General features: G+C 35.8%; 1 protein-coding gene across 2 annotated transcripts; it reads left to right on the forward strand.

The window, feature by feature from the left end:
• Window positions 1–7,312: 7,312 nt before the first annotated feature.
• LOC125224356 (cytosolic endo-beta-N-acetylglucosaminidase 1-like) lies at window positions 7,313–13,159 on the forward strand. 2 transcript variants are annotated; one of them, XM_048127743.1, is made up of 11 exons: window positions 7,313–7,862; window positions 8,322–8,459; window positions 8,881–8,990; window positions 9,081–9,192; window positions 9,279–9,386; window positions 9,932–10,044; window positions 10,539–10,620; window positions 10,790–10,870; window positions 11,518–11,573; window positions 11,853–11,988; window positions 12,234–13,159. In XM_048127743.1, the coding sequence occupies exons 1-11, from the start codon at window positions 7,401–7,403 to the stop codon at window positions 12,960–12,962; spliced, it is 2,127 nt and encodes a 708-aa protein (XP_047983700.1). In that variant the 5' UTR covers window positions 7,313–7,400; the 3' UTR covers window positions 12,963–13,159. The 2 variants fall into 2 exon arrangements, with proteins under 2 accessions (XP_047983700.1, XP_047983701.1); XM_048127744.1 differs by lacking the exon at window positions 7,313–7,862 and adding an exon at window positions 8,100–8,229.
• The last annotated feature ends 2,535 nt before the right edge of the window (window positions 13,160–15,694 follow it).

The raw sequence follows: 15,694 nt of genomic DNA on the forward strand, positions 1-15,694 counted from the left end.
GTGTTACCTTAAAGTGGACGACGCCCACAACCGGTCTACTAAGCAAAAGACTTAGACTTTGTTTGCTTCTTATACATTTAAATGTTTATAAAACATCTTATAAATGCATAAGCAAACACAATGTAATAATATATTGATTCTATTCGTGCGAAACTGCTCGAATAATACTGAATAGGGTTAAAAGTGGATTATAGAGTTTTACGTATACAAGCAAGATTCTATTCGAGCGAAACTTGCTCGAAACATGCTTTTCAGTATACCAAACTTAACAAGAACAACCGGTCACGTGTTGTGACAAAGGGGTGGGACAATTCCGGCGCTACATTGAAACACGACGATTGTTCAAATTTTTGACCGGCCTCAACCTAAGATACGACCAGCTTAAGCGTGAAGTCATCAAAGACCGACCATGGCCCTCAGCGGAGGTCGCGTACGGCTGGATAAAGAGAGAAGCCACACTACTGAAAATCATGCCGGCAACCACCGTCGAACCAACTGGCGCAACCAACGAAGCAGTTTCATCATCAGGCAGTATCGGGCTTGGATTTACAGCCCGAAATCAGCAGCGGAGTGGACCACCACCGCAACGCACCGGGACACCAGCCGCCCCAAATCGCCGGCTATTCAAGCAAGATAAATCGAAACTTTGGTGCTCTCACTGTGGAAAACACAAACACACCAAGGAATCGTGTTTCCTCCTCGTCGGATTTCCGGAATGGTGGGATGAAAATCAAAAGGCCAAGGAGAAAATGGCAATTGATGTGACCGAAGGTGGAGGGGGCTTATTTCCGGCGACCGGAGTGGGCAACCAGGAGGTCGCCGACGCTCACGGACGGCAGGATAACAGAGGCAGAGGGATTGGGGAGGTGGCAGTCGCCGAATTTAGGAGAAGCGGCGGAACATTTGGAGGTAACATGTTAGGATTTTTTAATCCTAACCCTATTTCTGTTTTTGCAATTAAGCCCTCCAAGTTTGCGAATTCTCAAATTTTACCCCATGACATGCCTACAAGTTCTGATTTATTATACAATGCACCCCATGATGAAACTAGTATGCAGTTAAGACCTATAGGAGTGAAAAATATAAAAAAAGACCCCACGGTGTCAGAAAAATCATTTGTTAGTCCTAATTACTTTGCACCCCTCGAAAACGTCCATATTGCGTGCATGGCCCAAAAAATACATGGTAATACTGAAAGTGGGTGGATCTTTGATTGTGGGGCTACAGATACCATGACTTATGATAGGGGAGATTTCTCTACTTTTAATGAAGCAATTAAGAGTCAAATTCAGACTACTGATGGGGAATTGACGTCTGTGAATGGGTGTAGAACTATTGAAATATCTCCAAGTCTGAAACTCACAAATTGTCTTTATGTGCCTAAACTGTCTCACAAGCTCATGTCTATTAGTCAAGTGACTAAGGAGCTAAATTGTACTCTATTGATGCATTTGAACTTCTGTGTTTTACAGGATATCAGGACGAGGAGGATAATTGGGCGTGGCACGAGCGTCAAGGCCTCTAATATGTGGATGAGATAGCTCACCAAGGTGGCACCGCAATGCTTGCTCACGGATCTGCTGATAGAGAAGCTTGGTTGTGGCACCGAAGAGTGAGTCATCCTTCTGCAGGTTATTTTAAATTGTTTTTTCTAAAATTTTCCCAGTTTAAAGATATTTCTTGTGAGTCATGTGTTTTGGCTCAGAATCATAGACAGTCTTTTAAATCTAGTGATACGCGTGTTAAAGATATTTTTTTCCTCGTTCATGCTGATGTGTGGGGCCCTGCGCCTATTACTGGTGATCATGGTTTTAAATATTTTCTCCTCTTTGTTGATGATTGCACTAGAATGACTTGGGTATATTTTTTGCGAAATAAATCTGAAGTTTTTGAAAAATTTGTCACCTTATATAAATGATTCAGACACAATTTCACAAAACTATCTCAATTCTTAGGTCAGATAATGGTAGGGAATTTGTCAATAAGGACATGGAAGACTTTTTTAAAACACAAGGGTTAATTCACCAAAACAATTGCCCTTATACACCGGAACAAAATGGGGTAGCTGAGAGGAAAAACTGAATTCTTCTTGAAATAACTAGAGCCTTGTTTTTTTACTCAAACGTCCCAAAATTTCTTTGGCCCGAAGCTGTTGCTACCTCGGTTTATCTTGTTAATCATCTTCCTACAAAAATACTTGACATGAAAACACCCCTTCAGGTCCTTTCAAAATTGGCAAAAATTCCTGAACCTCTCACTCTTCCGCTTAAAATTTTTGGATGTTCTGTCTATGTGCATATTCCGAAACACGAGCGAACAAAATTTTCTGCATGTGCCGTGAAATGTGTCTTTCTCGGATATGGAATTAACCAGAAGGGATATCGATGCTATGATCCATCATCTAGGAAAATAATCACTACTATGAATTGTAATTTCCTTGAATGTGAATATTTCTATCAAACCCAACTTTGAGGTCAGGGGGAGAGTAGGAATAGCCTAAGGGATATGAGTATTAGTGGACCCCAAAGTTGGTCGGTGCCTCAACCAAGCAACTCAGAAGCGGAACTAACAGAACAAGCTAGTGCTACTGCCGAGCAGGTCAGATCTACTGTAGACCCTCCTCAGTCAACCACGCCTCAGTTGAATTCTCCTCCAGTGATATTTGAGGTAAATCCAGAACCTGGCCCTGAAAGTACAATTATTACTTCTGACAATTCTGGTGTAGATGAAATCACCGCTATTGATGGTGATACTGGCCGATACATTATTCCCCAACGAAACACTCGGGGGATTCCACCCAAGAGGTACAGTCCGGAGAGGATAGGGGCTAAAAGCAGATACTCAGTGGCGAATCTTGCTAAAGCCAATCTCACAGAGATGGCTAGAGCATTCACAACCGCTCTGTATGAAGAAGAAGAGATCCCCCAAACTGCTGAAGAGGCTATGAAAATAGCTCATTGGAGAGAGGCGATGATGGTAGAAATGAATGCACTAATGAAAAGCAAGACATGGGAAGTATGTGTGAAACCAGAAGGTGTGCGAGCCGTGGGGTGCAGGTGGGTCTTCACCATCACGAGGAGACCAGATGGGTCGATTGAGCGATATAAGGCGAGGTTGGTAGCAAAAGGGTACACTCGGACATATGGAGTCGATTATGCCGAGACATTCTCCCCAGTTGCCAAGATGAGCATAATCAGGGTTCTCTTCTCTATTGCGGCCAACAAGGAGTGACCATTTCACCAGTTTGATGTCACTAATGCCTTCCTACATGGTGAACTTTCAAAACCAATCTATATGGAGGTTCCACCAGGTTTCTCTGAAGACTTTGAAGGTGGGAAAGTATGCAAGCTCAAAAAGACGTTGTATGGGTTGAAGCAGTCGCCTCGAGCTTGGTTTGGAAGGTTTACTGAGGTAATGAAGAAGTATGGGTATAAACAAAGTAATTCTGACCACACTCTATTTCCGAAGAAAAGGGAAGGAAAAATCACTTGTCTTATCATTCAATGTAGATGACATGATTCTTACTGGCGACGACGAAGAAGATCAGGCAGCTAAGACAGAACTTATTTTCAGAATTTGAGATGAAGGACCTTGGACTACTAAAGTATTTTCTGGGGATAGAAGTATTAAAGTCCCAAAAGGGAATTTTCATTAATCAAAGGAAGTATGTTCTTGACTTGTTGGCAGAGACTGGGATGTTGGACTGCAAGCCAGCCGATACCCCTATGGTTCAAAACCATGGTTTACAGATAGTAGAAGGAGCGGAGCCCACTCATTGTGCAAGATACCAACGTTTAGTTGGGAAGCTGATCTACTTGTCCCATACCAGACCTGACATAGCCTATGCAGTTGGAGTTGTAAGTCAGTTTATGCACAAGCCCCAAGCAGCCCATTGGGAAGCGGTACTACGCATCGTCCGATATTTGAAGGGAAGATCAGGCCATGGAGTGATGTTCGAGAAACATGGACATATGGACATATAAAGATACACAGATGCTGATTGGGCGGGAAATCCAAATGATCGAAAGTCAACTGCAGGGTACTTCACATTTGTTGGCGGCAATCTGGTCACCTAGCGAAGTAAAAAACAAAAGGTGGTAGATTTGTCAAGTGCTGAGGCAGAATTTCGAGGGATCAAAAGTGGATTAACTGAGATCCTGTGGCTAAGAGGGCTAATGACCGAGTTGGAGTTGGAGTCCCCCGGACCCTGCAAACTATTCTGCGACAACAAAGCAGCCATCAGTATATCTGAGAACCCAGTGCAGCATGATCGGACAAAACATGTCGAAGTGGATCGACACTTCATCAAAGATAACATAGAAGCAAAGGTCGTGGAACTACCATTTGTCAGATCTGAAGACCAACTAGCTGATATTCTTACCAAGACTGTGGACTCAAGAAATTTCCATGAAGTATTGGGCAAGTTAAGTATGGGCGATCCCCTTAGTTAACTTGAGAGGGAGTGTTGGATAGAAATTAAAAAGAGATCAAATCACAATGGAATAATTTAAGGAGATATGAGATTGATATTGTGATTGATAATTATCGCATAATAGACTATTAGAATTAGGGTAAATCTTTACCTTATTTTGTATAGTCTACCGCCGATGTATGCAATGAAATAAAAATAAGTTGAATGGGAATTATACAATTCAACAATAAGTTATACATAACTTAAAATAGTACCAATGCTCTTCGATTAGATTGAAGAGAGGAAATATTTAAGTCGAGAAATTTTATCACATGTGCACTTGCATCTAGAAATCAGATTATATTAATATTTATGTACATGAACTTTATATACTCCTATTTGTTAGTATTTTCTAAAATGATAGTACAATTTTTTTTAAAATTATTTAACTTTATCATTTATTACTATAAATCTTTGTATTTTTTTTCAATCCAATTCAAATGCTTAATTTCTTATCAAATAATAATTTCAGTCTAGTCAACAATATCTTAATCTGAATTGCAAGATTCTCCAAACTCTCTATGCAAATACTTGAACTGAGAGATTAGAGAGCATATATAATTGCGTTTGAAAATTCCGTATTTATATCTTCACGGCATAAAAGGATATCCCAAACTGATTTTGTTTTCTTGTCGAAAGAAATCAAAATCAGTTGCAAACACGTTTCGCGTGCAATAACTTGTATAACTTGACAGAGACACCCAACAATAAAATCTGCTCCTACATGTTACACAAACTACAAATCGAAAACGAACTTGTTAAATACTTACATATTTTACTTTATTCGAACAATTTTAGATAAGTGGTTTTGTTACGTCTTTAAACTAATGTTTCATTAATTAAATTAAAAGGTTAAGAATTATACGGTAATTTTGTTGAACTTAATGTAGTAACAGTTATATGATACTATTTGCATAATATAATAATTTATAGTAACAACGTAACATAATTTGCTCTATAAAAGTGGTAGTATTACAATTTTAATTTTAGAACAATCGACCATAATGGGGTATGATTGATATTCGATTTAATAATCATTCAATTTAGGAAAATGACTATTTATGTCCCTTTAAAGTTTTATGTCCGTCCAATTTAAGATATTCATATTTCCATTTTAATTTAACTATATTGAGATGTCTTTTTATTCTTTAATAAAGTAAATCTCATTTTTCTCTTTAATGTAATAGCTAGCATCTCTTATAGCATCTCCAATTAAAGATAAATAAAAAATGTATATCCCATATTTATCTTCTCAAAAAGTGAAATGCAAAAATTAACACATTTTCAAGGAAAAAATATATAAAAGGTAAATTATTTTCTAAATAAAATAATAGTACAAAATGCTTCTTAAAACATAAAAGTATAATATCATCTCAAATACCTTCTCCATTGGAAATGATTTTTATGAAAAGAAGACAAATATGATAGTTATAAGATTTTACCTCTCCATCAAATACCTCTTCAAAATGAGAAAAAGGTATAGTACATTCTTAAATATAATTTCCCTTGAAAAATGATTTTTCATGAAATAAAAAAGATAAATATGGTAGTTATAAGAGTTTATCTCTCTATTTAGCTTTCCTTTTGGAAATTAATGCTTAAACTATACTCTATTTCAATGGAAAGGAAAAGATACCTCTCCAAAAAAAAATTATATAGTTGAAAAATAATTTTTCATAAAAAAACGATAAGTATAATAATTATAAGTGTTTATCTCTCCATTTACCTCTCAAATAATAATAATGTTAACTATACTCCATTTCTAGGGGACAAGTAATGTTATTAATATAACCAACAAGTCGAAAAATAAATATTTACGACAATCAATGAGAATCTTTAACTTTATGATCACGACTCACGAGTGCAGATTAATTACTACTCCATTGTGCATGTGCTCCGCTAATGAGGATATTCATAGTTTATAATAGAGATAACTTCATATTGTTCTTTGATATGTGATTTGGGCCTTTAAGTCCTTAGAATATACAGTATATGATATTATCATAGTTTTTTAGAAAAATTTTAAAAATACCATCACTTGTCTTTTATTTTTTTTTATTTTGCTCTAATCTCATTAAATCCATATCATTTAATTCTCTAATTATTTGAAGTTGAAGATAATAATAAGATTTGATTTTCTTTTATGAAAAAAATGATGTATTCTTTAATTAATTATTTTGAACATAAGAATTATTCGCTTCATTCCAAGACAAGAGGTGTTTCGTTTTTGCATGAAAATTAGTAAAAAATTAATATTTAGAAATATTTCTCCAAAACTGCTCATTTTCCAGCCTAGTCATTTTACAAATTCAAAAGTAAACTCCAATAATCAACAAATTTATGTCATGTGAAAACATCCCATGATTTTGTCGAAATCCTTATAAAATTACATTTAATTTAATATTAATACGCGGTATACGCAAAAAAAAATTATTTAAATTGAAAGCTTTTTAAATTGAATATAATGCAAAAAATCAAAGCAATATTATAATGGTTTTGTGTTGTACGGATTGATATTTACCATTAGATTAGACGTTTTAATTAATTAAATTTGATTATCATGTGCCATCAACACTAGCATTTTATATTAAAAAATCCTAAGATTGATATTTGATCTTTTCTATACCATAAACTCAAGTTCAATTTTTTTTTTATCATAACTCTTCATGTATATACATATTTTTTTAGACAAATTAATATAAATTTAAGGACACATATATGGAGTATTTATTTATTTATATTTTGAGTTAAAAAAAAAAAAAGGGAATTTGAGATTAGGAATTGATAAATGAATTTTCCACAAAATCGGAAAACCCAGAACGAAATTTGCTTAATTCATTGTAGCGCCAACGCAACAAGAAACGATATTTTCAGTGCAGAAGAAGAATAGTGAGTCAACTCAGTGGCATGAGGTCTCCTTCATTATCATATGATCCCCTATTTAAAATCCAATCACCCCAAAGCCTACGCTGCCCTCAAGGATCTCCGCTCCTTCCTCTCTTCACTTGCAATGGCTGATGATTCCTCCTCCTCCGCCGATCCTCCGCCGCCTTTTGATCCTCTCATCCCGGCCACTCCTCTCTCCTACCCGCTGCAGACGCTCGAGGAATTGGAGTCCCGAGCCTACTTCAGTTCCTTCCATTTCCCCTTCAACAAGGCCTCCGTCAAGCTCCCTGCCGCCGCCGCCTTGCCGAGCCGGCCGCGGACTCTGGTCTGCCATGACATGGCGGGAGGCTACACGGATGACAGGCTCGTGCAGGGAGGGGCCAACGCCGATGCGTTTGCGATATGGCATTGGTATTTGATCGATGTTTTTGTTTACTTCTCGCATAATCTGGTGACTCTGCCGCCGCCGTGCTGGACTAATACTGCTCATAGGCACGGCGTTAAGGTGTGATTGATTGATTGGTTGGTTAATCGCTTGTTGTGTTCTATTTTGGGGAAAAGTTCATTTTGATCAGAGTCATAAAGTTTACTTTCACTCAATTTCGGATGCTTTTTTTGTTGTTTCAATTAAAGCTTGCTTTATGATGTGTGGTCCATCATGTGTTGGCGTTCATTTTGCTGTGATTGGGTTTTTGATAAAGGGAAATGATATTAATTGTCCTCTCTATAAAGAAAAAAAGTACTAGTATTCTAACTGTTACTATTTAGTTAGCTGGTGATGCCTTGAAGTTGTGGTTTTCAAATAGTAAAATTTGCACTATAGAGTTTCTCAATGGAATTTTGGACAAATTGTGATCACAGTTCTCAGTCACGTATATATTTTGTATTAGTATATTTGGATATGTTGATTATGTTTACATTTTAGGTTACTTATTGTATAAATTGTATTGATGCAACTCTGAAGGTATTAGGGACTTTTATCATGGAATGGGATGAAGGGAAAATACGTGCTGATAATCTGTTAGCTTCAAAGGATTCTGTTCGAATGTATGCTGACCGACTGACAGAGCTTGCTGTTGCTCTAGGCTTTGATGGTTGGCTGGTGAGCTTGCATATTTCCTATGTCTTATCTCAACTTGCTTTTTCACGCTTCATTTTGGTATCGTTGTCACATTATTTCAGTGGTTTTTTTCCTTTCTTGCAATTATTGAGTTTTGATGTCTGTAGTGTAGTGTAGTGTAGTGTAGTGTAAAGGCTTTACCATACTTGCTTTGCATAATTTGTACTGAGCTGTTTCTGAGATCAGCATGTCTGCTTCCATATATACTAACAGCCAGTTTATCTGATCCACAAGGTCATTCAACATAGCTCAAGTTTTAAAAAAGGAGTTTTGATTGACTGTGAATCATTGGGATGCTAAACATTAAGCGAACATGGGGCAGAATTTATTGGGACTTAGTTCTTTGATTTAGGAAAGAAGTTGTCAAAAAGTAATAAATTTGGTTACCTGTTCATATTGGCAGATCAATATGGAAGTCAATTTGGATCTCGGACAAATCCCGAACCTGAAAGAATTCATCAGCTATTTAAGCCAGACCATGCACTCCTCGCTGCCTGGGTCTTTGGTTATATGGTAATGACAGCATTTACTTCTTTCTGTTTTGGAACTTTCTAGAGAACACAATTGAAGTACTACTATTATACTAATTGTGTGAGGCTACAGGTATGATAGCGTCACTGTTGATGGTGATCTTAACTGGCAGAATCAACTAAATGACAAAAACAAGCCATTCTTTGATTTATGTGATGGCATTTTTGTGAACTATTCATGGGAGGTAGTATTACTTTCCTACTGTATTTGTATATATATATGTATGTATATGGATAAGAACATATTGGAACTTTTTTTTCTGTGATACAGGAAGATTTTCCTAAGCAGTCGGCTGAGGTTGCAGCTGACAGAAATTTTGATGTTTACATGGGCATTGATGTCTTCGGAAGGGGCACGTATGGCGGCGGACAGTGGACTGTAGGTTTTAACCCGTCTCTCCTTAGATGAATAAAAAATGTATTCATTTTTGGTTTAGCCAAATATTTTACTGATATACTACTAACTTCTTACTTCCCAAGTTTCATCTAACCTCCATTTATGTCCCGTGATCATTGCATGTCTCATCTTAAGAGAGGGAGTATTATTTTCTTGTGCTACACAAATTATAAAGACTATAAAATAGATGACATCAAATACGAGAGACTTGTCTATGGGTTTAATCAGGAAAGTTTGGACTGGGATCTTTGTCCTAAACATGAATAAGGCACATGTAGGACATAATAGGATGCACCCATGTTGAGGTTTAATTCATTTAGTGAGTCTTTTATGCAATTTTGTTATAAATGGGATAGAAATTTTCAGTTATACAAACTCATATTCAGTGTTTGGAGCTTTTACATACTTGATAATTAATTTCTTTAAGCCACTTTCTGAATTAGAATTGTCTTGACTCGAAGTTATGTGAGTGAAGTGCAGTATAACCACAGAGAATTTAAAAAATATTATTATATCCTTTTATGCAGACAAATGTTGCTCTTGATGTGATAAAGAAGGCCGACGTTTCAGCAGCAATATTTGCACCTGGATGGGTCTATGAGACGAAACAACCACCTGACTTTCAAACTGCTCAAAATCGGTAATGGCTGGTACTGACTTATCTGGCCTATGGATCCATATTTATCTTGTTATGGTTATGATTGATACTTCTTGCTTACTAACGTAGCGGAGTGCACGAGGAGACATTAGTGTTTTGACATAATGAATGTGGTAATTCTATCTGGAGTACTAATTTCTCTGGATAAAATTAAGACCATGTGGATTTTTAGTGTAACCTGCACCACACTAGTCGAAGCTGGTTCCCTTTTGTGTTCAGTAATTCTTTCTATCCTTTAATATGGCTTAACTGTTGGATGCTGTGAAGGAAGATACTGTTTACCTAGTGGCTACTTCTCTAAGTTTTCTAACTTCTCCATGCCATGTAATGTCTCATCTGTTGATCTTCATGTAACATTACAAGACTTAAAATTTCTTTGGGGTTGACTTTTTCTAGCTTAATTCAATATTGCTCGTCAGCTTCACTCTGTAGGTTCTTTCTTATTTGCCATTCATTTGCATGGAATAAATTAACAGATGGTGGGGACTGGTTGAAAAATCATGGGGAATTGTCCAGAACTACCCAAAAGTGCTTCCATTCTACTCGAATTTCAATCAGGTACTTAACGTTTCATGATATCTGATTATCATCCTCATTTCATTTTACTTTTCTTCTTTGTAAATCTTACACATCAGTTTATCTGTCAGAAGTTTCATCACGTAGAGTCTGCAGGGCAACAAATTAACTAATTCATTGCTATATAAGAAAATGTGTAATATTGTCTCAGGGTCATGGTTACCACATATATGCTGATGGGAAGCAAATTTCCAGCAATCAATGGAATGACCTCTCGTCCCAAAGCTTTCAGGTATGCCTCCCAATGTGTTCTGCTCTAGAACAATTTACTAAATCACAGACATTTCTGGAACACCTCTAACGAAGGGACAAATAGTCTTTTTCGGAAGAACTTATTGTCAACCTCTTTCAGATATGAATCTATCTGATTCAGAAGGGAAGAGCTTGCATCAATACTTCTGTTTTCTCAACTTCTGAAAATAGTGCTTTCCCTAGTAGAGGATGGAACTACTATAATACTGGATATATGACTTAAGCTATCATTAAATAAATACTAATTTGCGTATGTTGAGTCATATTTTTCACGTTTCAAGGAGAGTAATGATCAAGGGTTGAGAAATTGATTGGGGTATATGTATTTGTTAGACTTTTGAAACAGAAAGGTCGTTATATCGCCATGGTTATGCTAGAGCGATAAGCCTTTCGTTTTCTGTTAGTTACCAAGCAGCAGTTGCTCAGTCAAGTACCTTAGGCTGTGCAACAAAGGATATAACTGATTTAACTTCAAAATAGATTACAAAAAAATGTCAGCACGGTCATCTGATCACGTGTTTAAGCACTAATCAAATGTAGGGGATAGTTACTGATTGATTGTGTAATAGTTGATCTAACTACTCAGCATATCTTTTCCATCATCCTGACCCGTGGACTTTGTTACAGCCTTTCCTTGCGTACTCTGGAGACTCTAAGACTGAGCCGATCCAAGTCTCAATTGAGTAAGTTGATTCACTTTATTATCAAGTACTTTTGGGTTCCCTTTAGCTGTTTCTACTTTCTAGTTCTTATCAGTTTTCAATAATTTTTTTGTCGTCAACTAAGAAAATCATCTTTTAATTTTGAATATTTTTCATACCAGCTGCTGAATTGGAAATTTATTAAATTTAAACAAGCCCGTGAAATGTAAACTTGAAAATGTGAATGCTTATCCGTGATACTTCTACCAATGCTTGCTGAACCCAATACTTGGAAATGTGACATTTATATACTAATTACAGTTTCAAAGGAGCATCTTACAGCGGGGGAGGAAGTATCACATTTGTAGGAACTCTCGATGATAAAGCTGAATTTAGAGCGCGTCTCTTTCACGGAGAGCTACCTTTGCGGAACTCACCAGTACACTTCACATATTCTGTAAGACTCTAACTCAGAAATTCAATATGCTGTGTAATCTTAATTGCTTTCTTTTCACAGCTACAATGCACTCCCATTCTTAATTTCATCAAAAGTAAGTGATGGACCAACAAAAGATGAATTTGGATCCATAAGAACCTTAGCCACTTTTATAAAATCGGAACCTGATACAACCTCACGCTCTTGATGATATAATGATCTTTGTGACTACTTGAACTCATTATCTGATGAGATAACTCATGAAGGTTAAATCAAATGGGAACTCTCTCCTAGGCCTCGCTCTTGGTTTCTCTTCTGCCAGCAACGAGAAAAAGACAGTACTTCTTGCTGCATCAGGAAATACCTTGCTAACCATGACCCAGTTCTCAAGCCGTTTCACTAGTGTTGTGATGCCACGACGAGTGACCAAGCTGGATCAAGAACCCGGATGGATCATTCAAGAAAGCAGCATCAACATGGCTGGACACATATTGACAGAAATCCAGGCCCTATGCTACAGACCAAAGCCAGAAAGGTCTGCTGCTGATTACGTACTTTCTCGTGCTCCATCAGAATACTACGCAGTACTCGGAGACCTTAAGATCTCTGCAGATGGTGAGAATACAAATTTCCCCCCATCGGATTCGTGGAACGTTTCTAGCGAATTCGTGAGTTGGACTTCCGGTTCACAAGGGTCCAAGAACCTCAGTGTCAAAATCATTTGGCAACTCAAAGCTGGTTATGCTGATCTTTTCCTAAATTACAACATATTCGTTGAGAAGCTCAATAGCCCATCATCTGGGACCCAGAGTCGACTATCTGAAGTAGCTCACGAGTATCTTGGGGAGGCGGCCGTGAAATCCTTTTACATATCTGACCTCGAAGTCCCTTCGGGTACTTCTTTTCTGAAGTTCATAATTCAGGTGCGTGGACTTGATGGCACTTCTCAAAAGCTTGAAGATGCCCCATTTCTGCAACTGAAAGTTGAGGGTTGATAAAATTTAAATTATTCTCACGTTGCTTATTTCCATTTTACAATAAGTTGAGGGTTGAACTTTTATTGTTGTTGTAGTATATTAAAGTTATAGCTATTGATGTTCTAACCTGAATGGTTTTCACTATTCAGTTACACATCCAATTGTAACATTAAAAGATAAAGCAGGTTAAATGGATTCAAGCAACTTTTTATTTATCATTTGTACAACTTTAACTCTTTAAGTATATCATTCAAGGATTAGTACTAAGGAATTAGTACTCCACAATCTCGTGGATGGACACAAATGAAAAAATTGACTATTTTTAGTAAGAAAGGATAGACATAAATAGAATGATAGGCTATCTTTTTGGACGGAGTGAGTAGTATTTGTCTTGAAAGGTTGATTGTTTCTTGTCATCGTGATTCTTTTTGCTTTCACAAACTTTGGCTATTTTCCGATTTTTGCCACAACTTCAAGTGTAGCATATAATGACATGAACTCATTCGGACCGTGCAAATTTTCCTTTCGACCTGACCGTGGAAATTATGTATTGCATTGGTTTTATAGGAATAATATTTCTTTTGACACGAAAAATGTAAAAGAACCATCAGTTAGAGTCCTAGACGAACCGGCATTCTTGCCTTTCGTGTGATTTTTAATTTTTTTTTATTTGTGATCATATATGTGATGGATCATTTGAGATTACTCCCTTTGTTCATCAAATGTTGTACACATTTGATTTGGTTTTTGTTAGTGACATATGAGTCATATTTTTAAGTTTTACTATAATAGAATATGAATGTCATGAGTTAGACCATCCCCAATCGTACACCAAAACTCATTTTTGGTGTAGATAATTTCTCCAACCGTACACCAAACTCAAACCCATTTTTGGGGTTTTCAATGGAATAACACCAAATATGGTGTTTACTCCAAAATTTTATTAGACAAATACTCAAAAATGGTGTAAACTTAAAGATGGTGTAAATGGTTGGAGTAAAACTACTTTTTGGTGTGACGTATACTCAAAAATAGGTTTGAGTTTGGCGTAAATGGTTGGAGATGGCCTTAGTGGAGAGTGAAGTCCTGTGTCAAAATTAGAAAGAAAAAAAAGGCAAAATAAACAATATTATGTAGATAAATCGAAATGGCAAATGTGGATAACATTTGGCAAACGGGAACGGGAAGAGTACTTTCCTATGAAAAAAAACCTTAGTTTTGACTTGATAAATATTGATTTTGAATTTTGAAGTAATCAATATTGATAAACCATGTCAGAATTCAGAAACAAAAATCGCTGCATTATTGTATTTCAGCAATGTGGGGGGCTTCTGCCATTATATCTTCTTCAGCCACAGCCGCAGCTCTCTTTTTTTATTTTCTCACTCGTGAAAATTACACAATAAAGTTTTTTTGTGAATATGCCTCAAAATAACAATTTCATTGACCGCATCACATTGTCATTTATATAAAATCTGAATATGAAACATTATATGGAGTATATTTTTAATCAAATATTACTATTAATTTATCTAATTGTACTGTAATATATAATGTTTATATTTTTATTAGATAAGCAATAATATAAAGGTGAAACAGAGGAATTTGAAATAATTTTGACCAAAAAAATTGTTCTAAATTTGACAATATTTATTCTGCATCTTAATTACTTATTACAATATCGATTATTGGAATTTTAATCTAAAGTACTACTCATTATATTAGATGAACACAATTTGCAATTTTACTTTTAAATAATTATTCATTAACATTTAATTTCTGTAAATGTTCATATCTAATTAAAGTGGTGAGCTTAAGAATTAAGATGATTAGGTACTTCAGAAAATATATAAAACGAAAAACGTGTAAAACAAAACAATAAACATTGCTTATGATTTAGTAAATGATTAAAAGAAAAGTATAACTGATGCCTCACTGTTGCATATTAAAATCTCATAATGCCCTTACCTTCTAAATGATGGCATTTGAGCCTTTTCGCTATGATCATGGTGCTAATTTCACCAAAATATATATTTTGTAAACTTGGACTAATTGAATCGCAATAATTAGTGGACCCTTATCTTTTCCAAATTTTACGAGAGACACCTTTCCACTACACCCATATAACACGAAATAATTTTAATAAAAATCTCAAAATTTATGTCATATTGAAAATTATATTCTTACTTTAAAAATATTTTGCTTTGTAGGAGTAGTAAATAGTTTAGGCACTCCAGTCAAACAATACAATTCAAAATTGATTGAAATTTTTTGAAGGCTATTTTCTGACTTGTATATTTATTTTTCGTTATTATCAATTTCATGTAATGAAACTTGATGTGAAAAAATCAAAGCTTTTCAATAGTCCAAATTGCATTCAGAACTTTTAACAATTAAATCGACAACATGGGATAATAATATATATATGAAATGTTTGAAATGCTCAGGTTTCAGGTCGAGACTCGTGTTAAAACTACGAATGGACGAATTTCCGCAAATTGAAATTATCTTGAAACATTTAAAATTTTACAATCAATAATTATTTATAATAGGAATATAATAAATCATATCTTAACCTGAAACGCAATTATTTATAATTGGAATATATAAATCATATCTTAACCTGAAACGCAAACGCAGTAATTAAATCTGGAAAGCTAATTTTAGAGCATTGGAATATCAGTGGCCCCCACTCCAGATTTATCCGTGAGTCCGCCACGCTCTATTCACAACCTCTCAATCCTCTCCAT

This window comes from Salvia hispanica, chromosome 4 (genome assembly GCF_023119035.1).
Source record: "Salvia hispanica cultivar TCC Black 2014 chromosome 4, UniMelb_Shisp_WGS_1.0, whole genome shotgun sequence".
Taxonomy (NCBI): domain Eukaryota; kingdom Viridiplantae; phylum Streptophyta; class Magnoliopsida; order Lamiales; family Lamiaceae; genus Salvia; species Salvia hispanica.

Excerpts from the sequence above, each read along its gene's own strand:
- LOC125224356 (XM_048127743.1), top strand. The coding sequence starts at position 7,401 with ATGATCCCCTATTTAAAATCCAATCACCCCAAAGCCTACGCTGCCCTC. Across the intron at positions 10,045-10,538 it reads TTTCAAACTGCTCAAAATCG|ATGGTGGGGACTGGTTGAAA; the intron begins GTAATGGCTGGT and ends ATAAATTAACAG. Across the intron at positions 10,871-11,517 it reads TCTCGTCCCAAAGCTTTCAG|CCTTTCCTTGCGTACTCTGG; the intron begins GTATGCCTCCCA and ends ACTTTGTTACAG.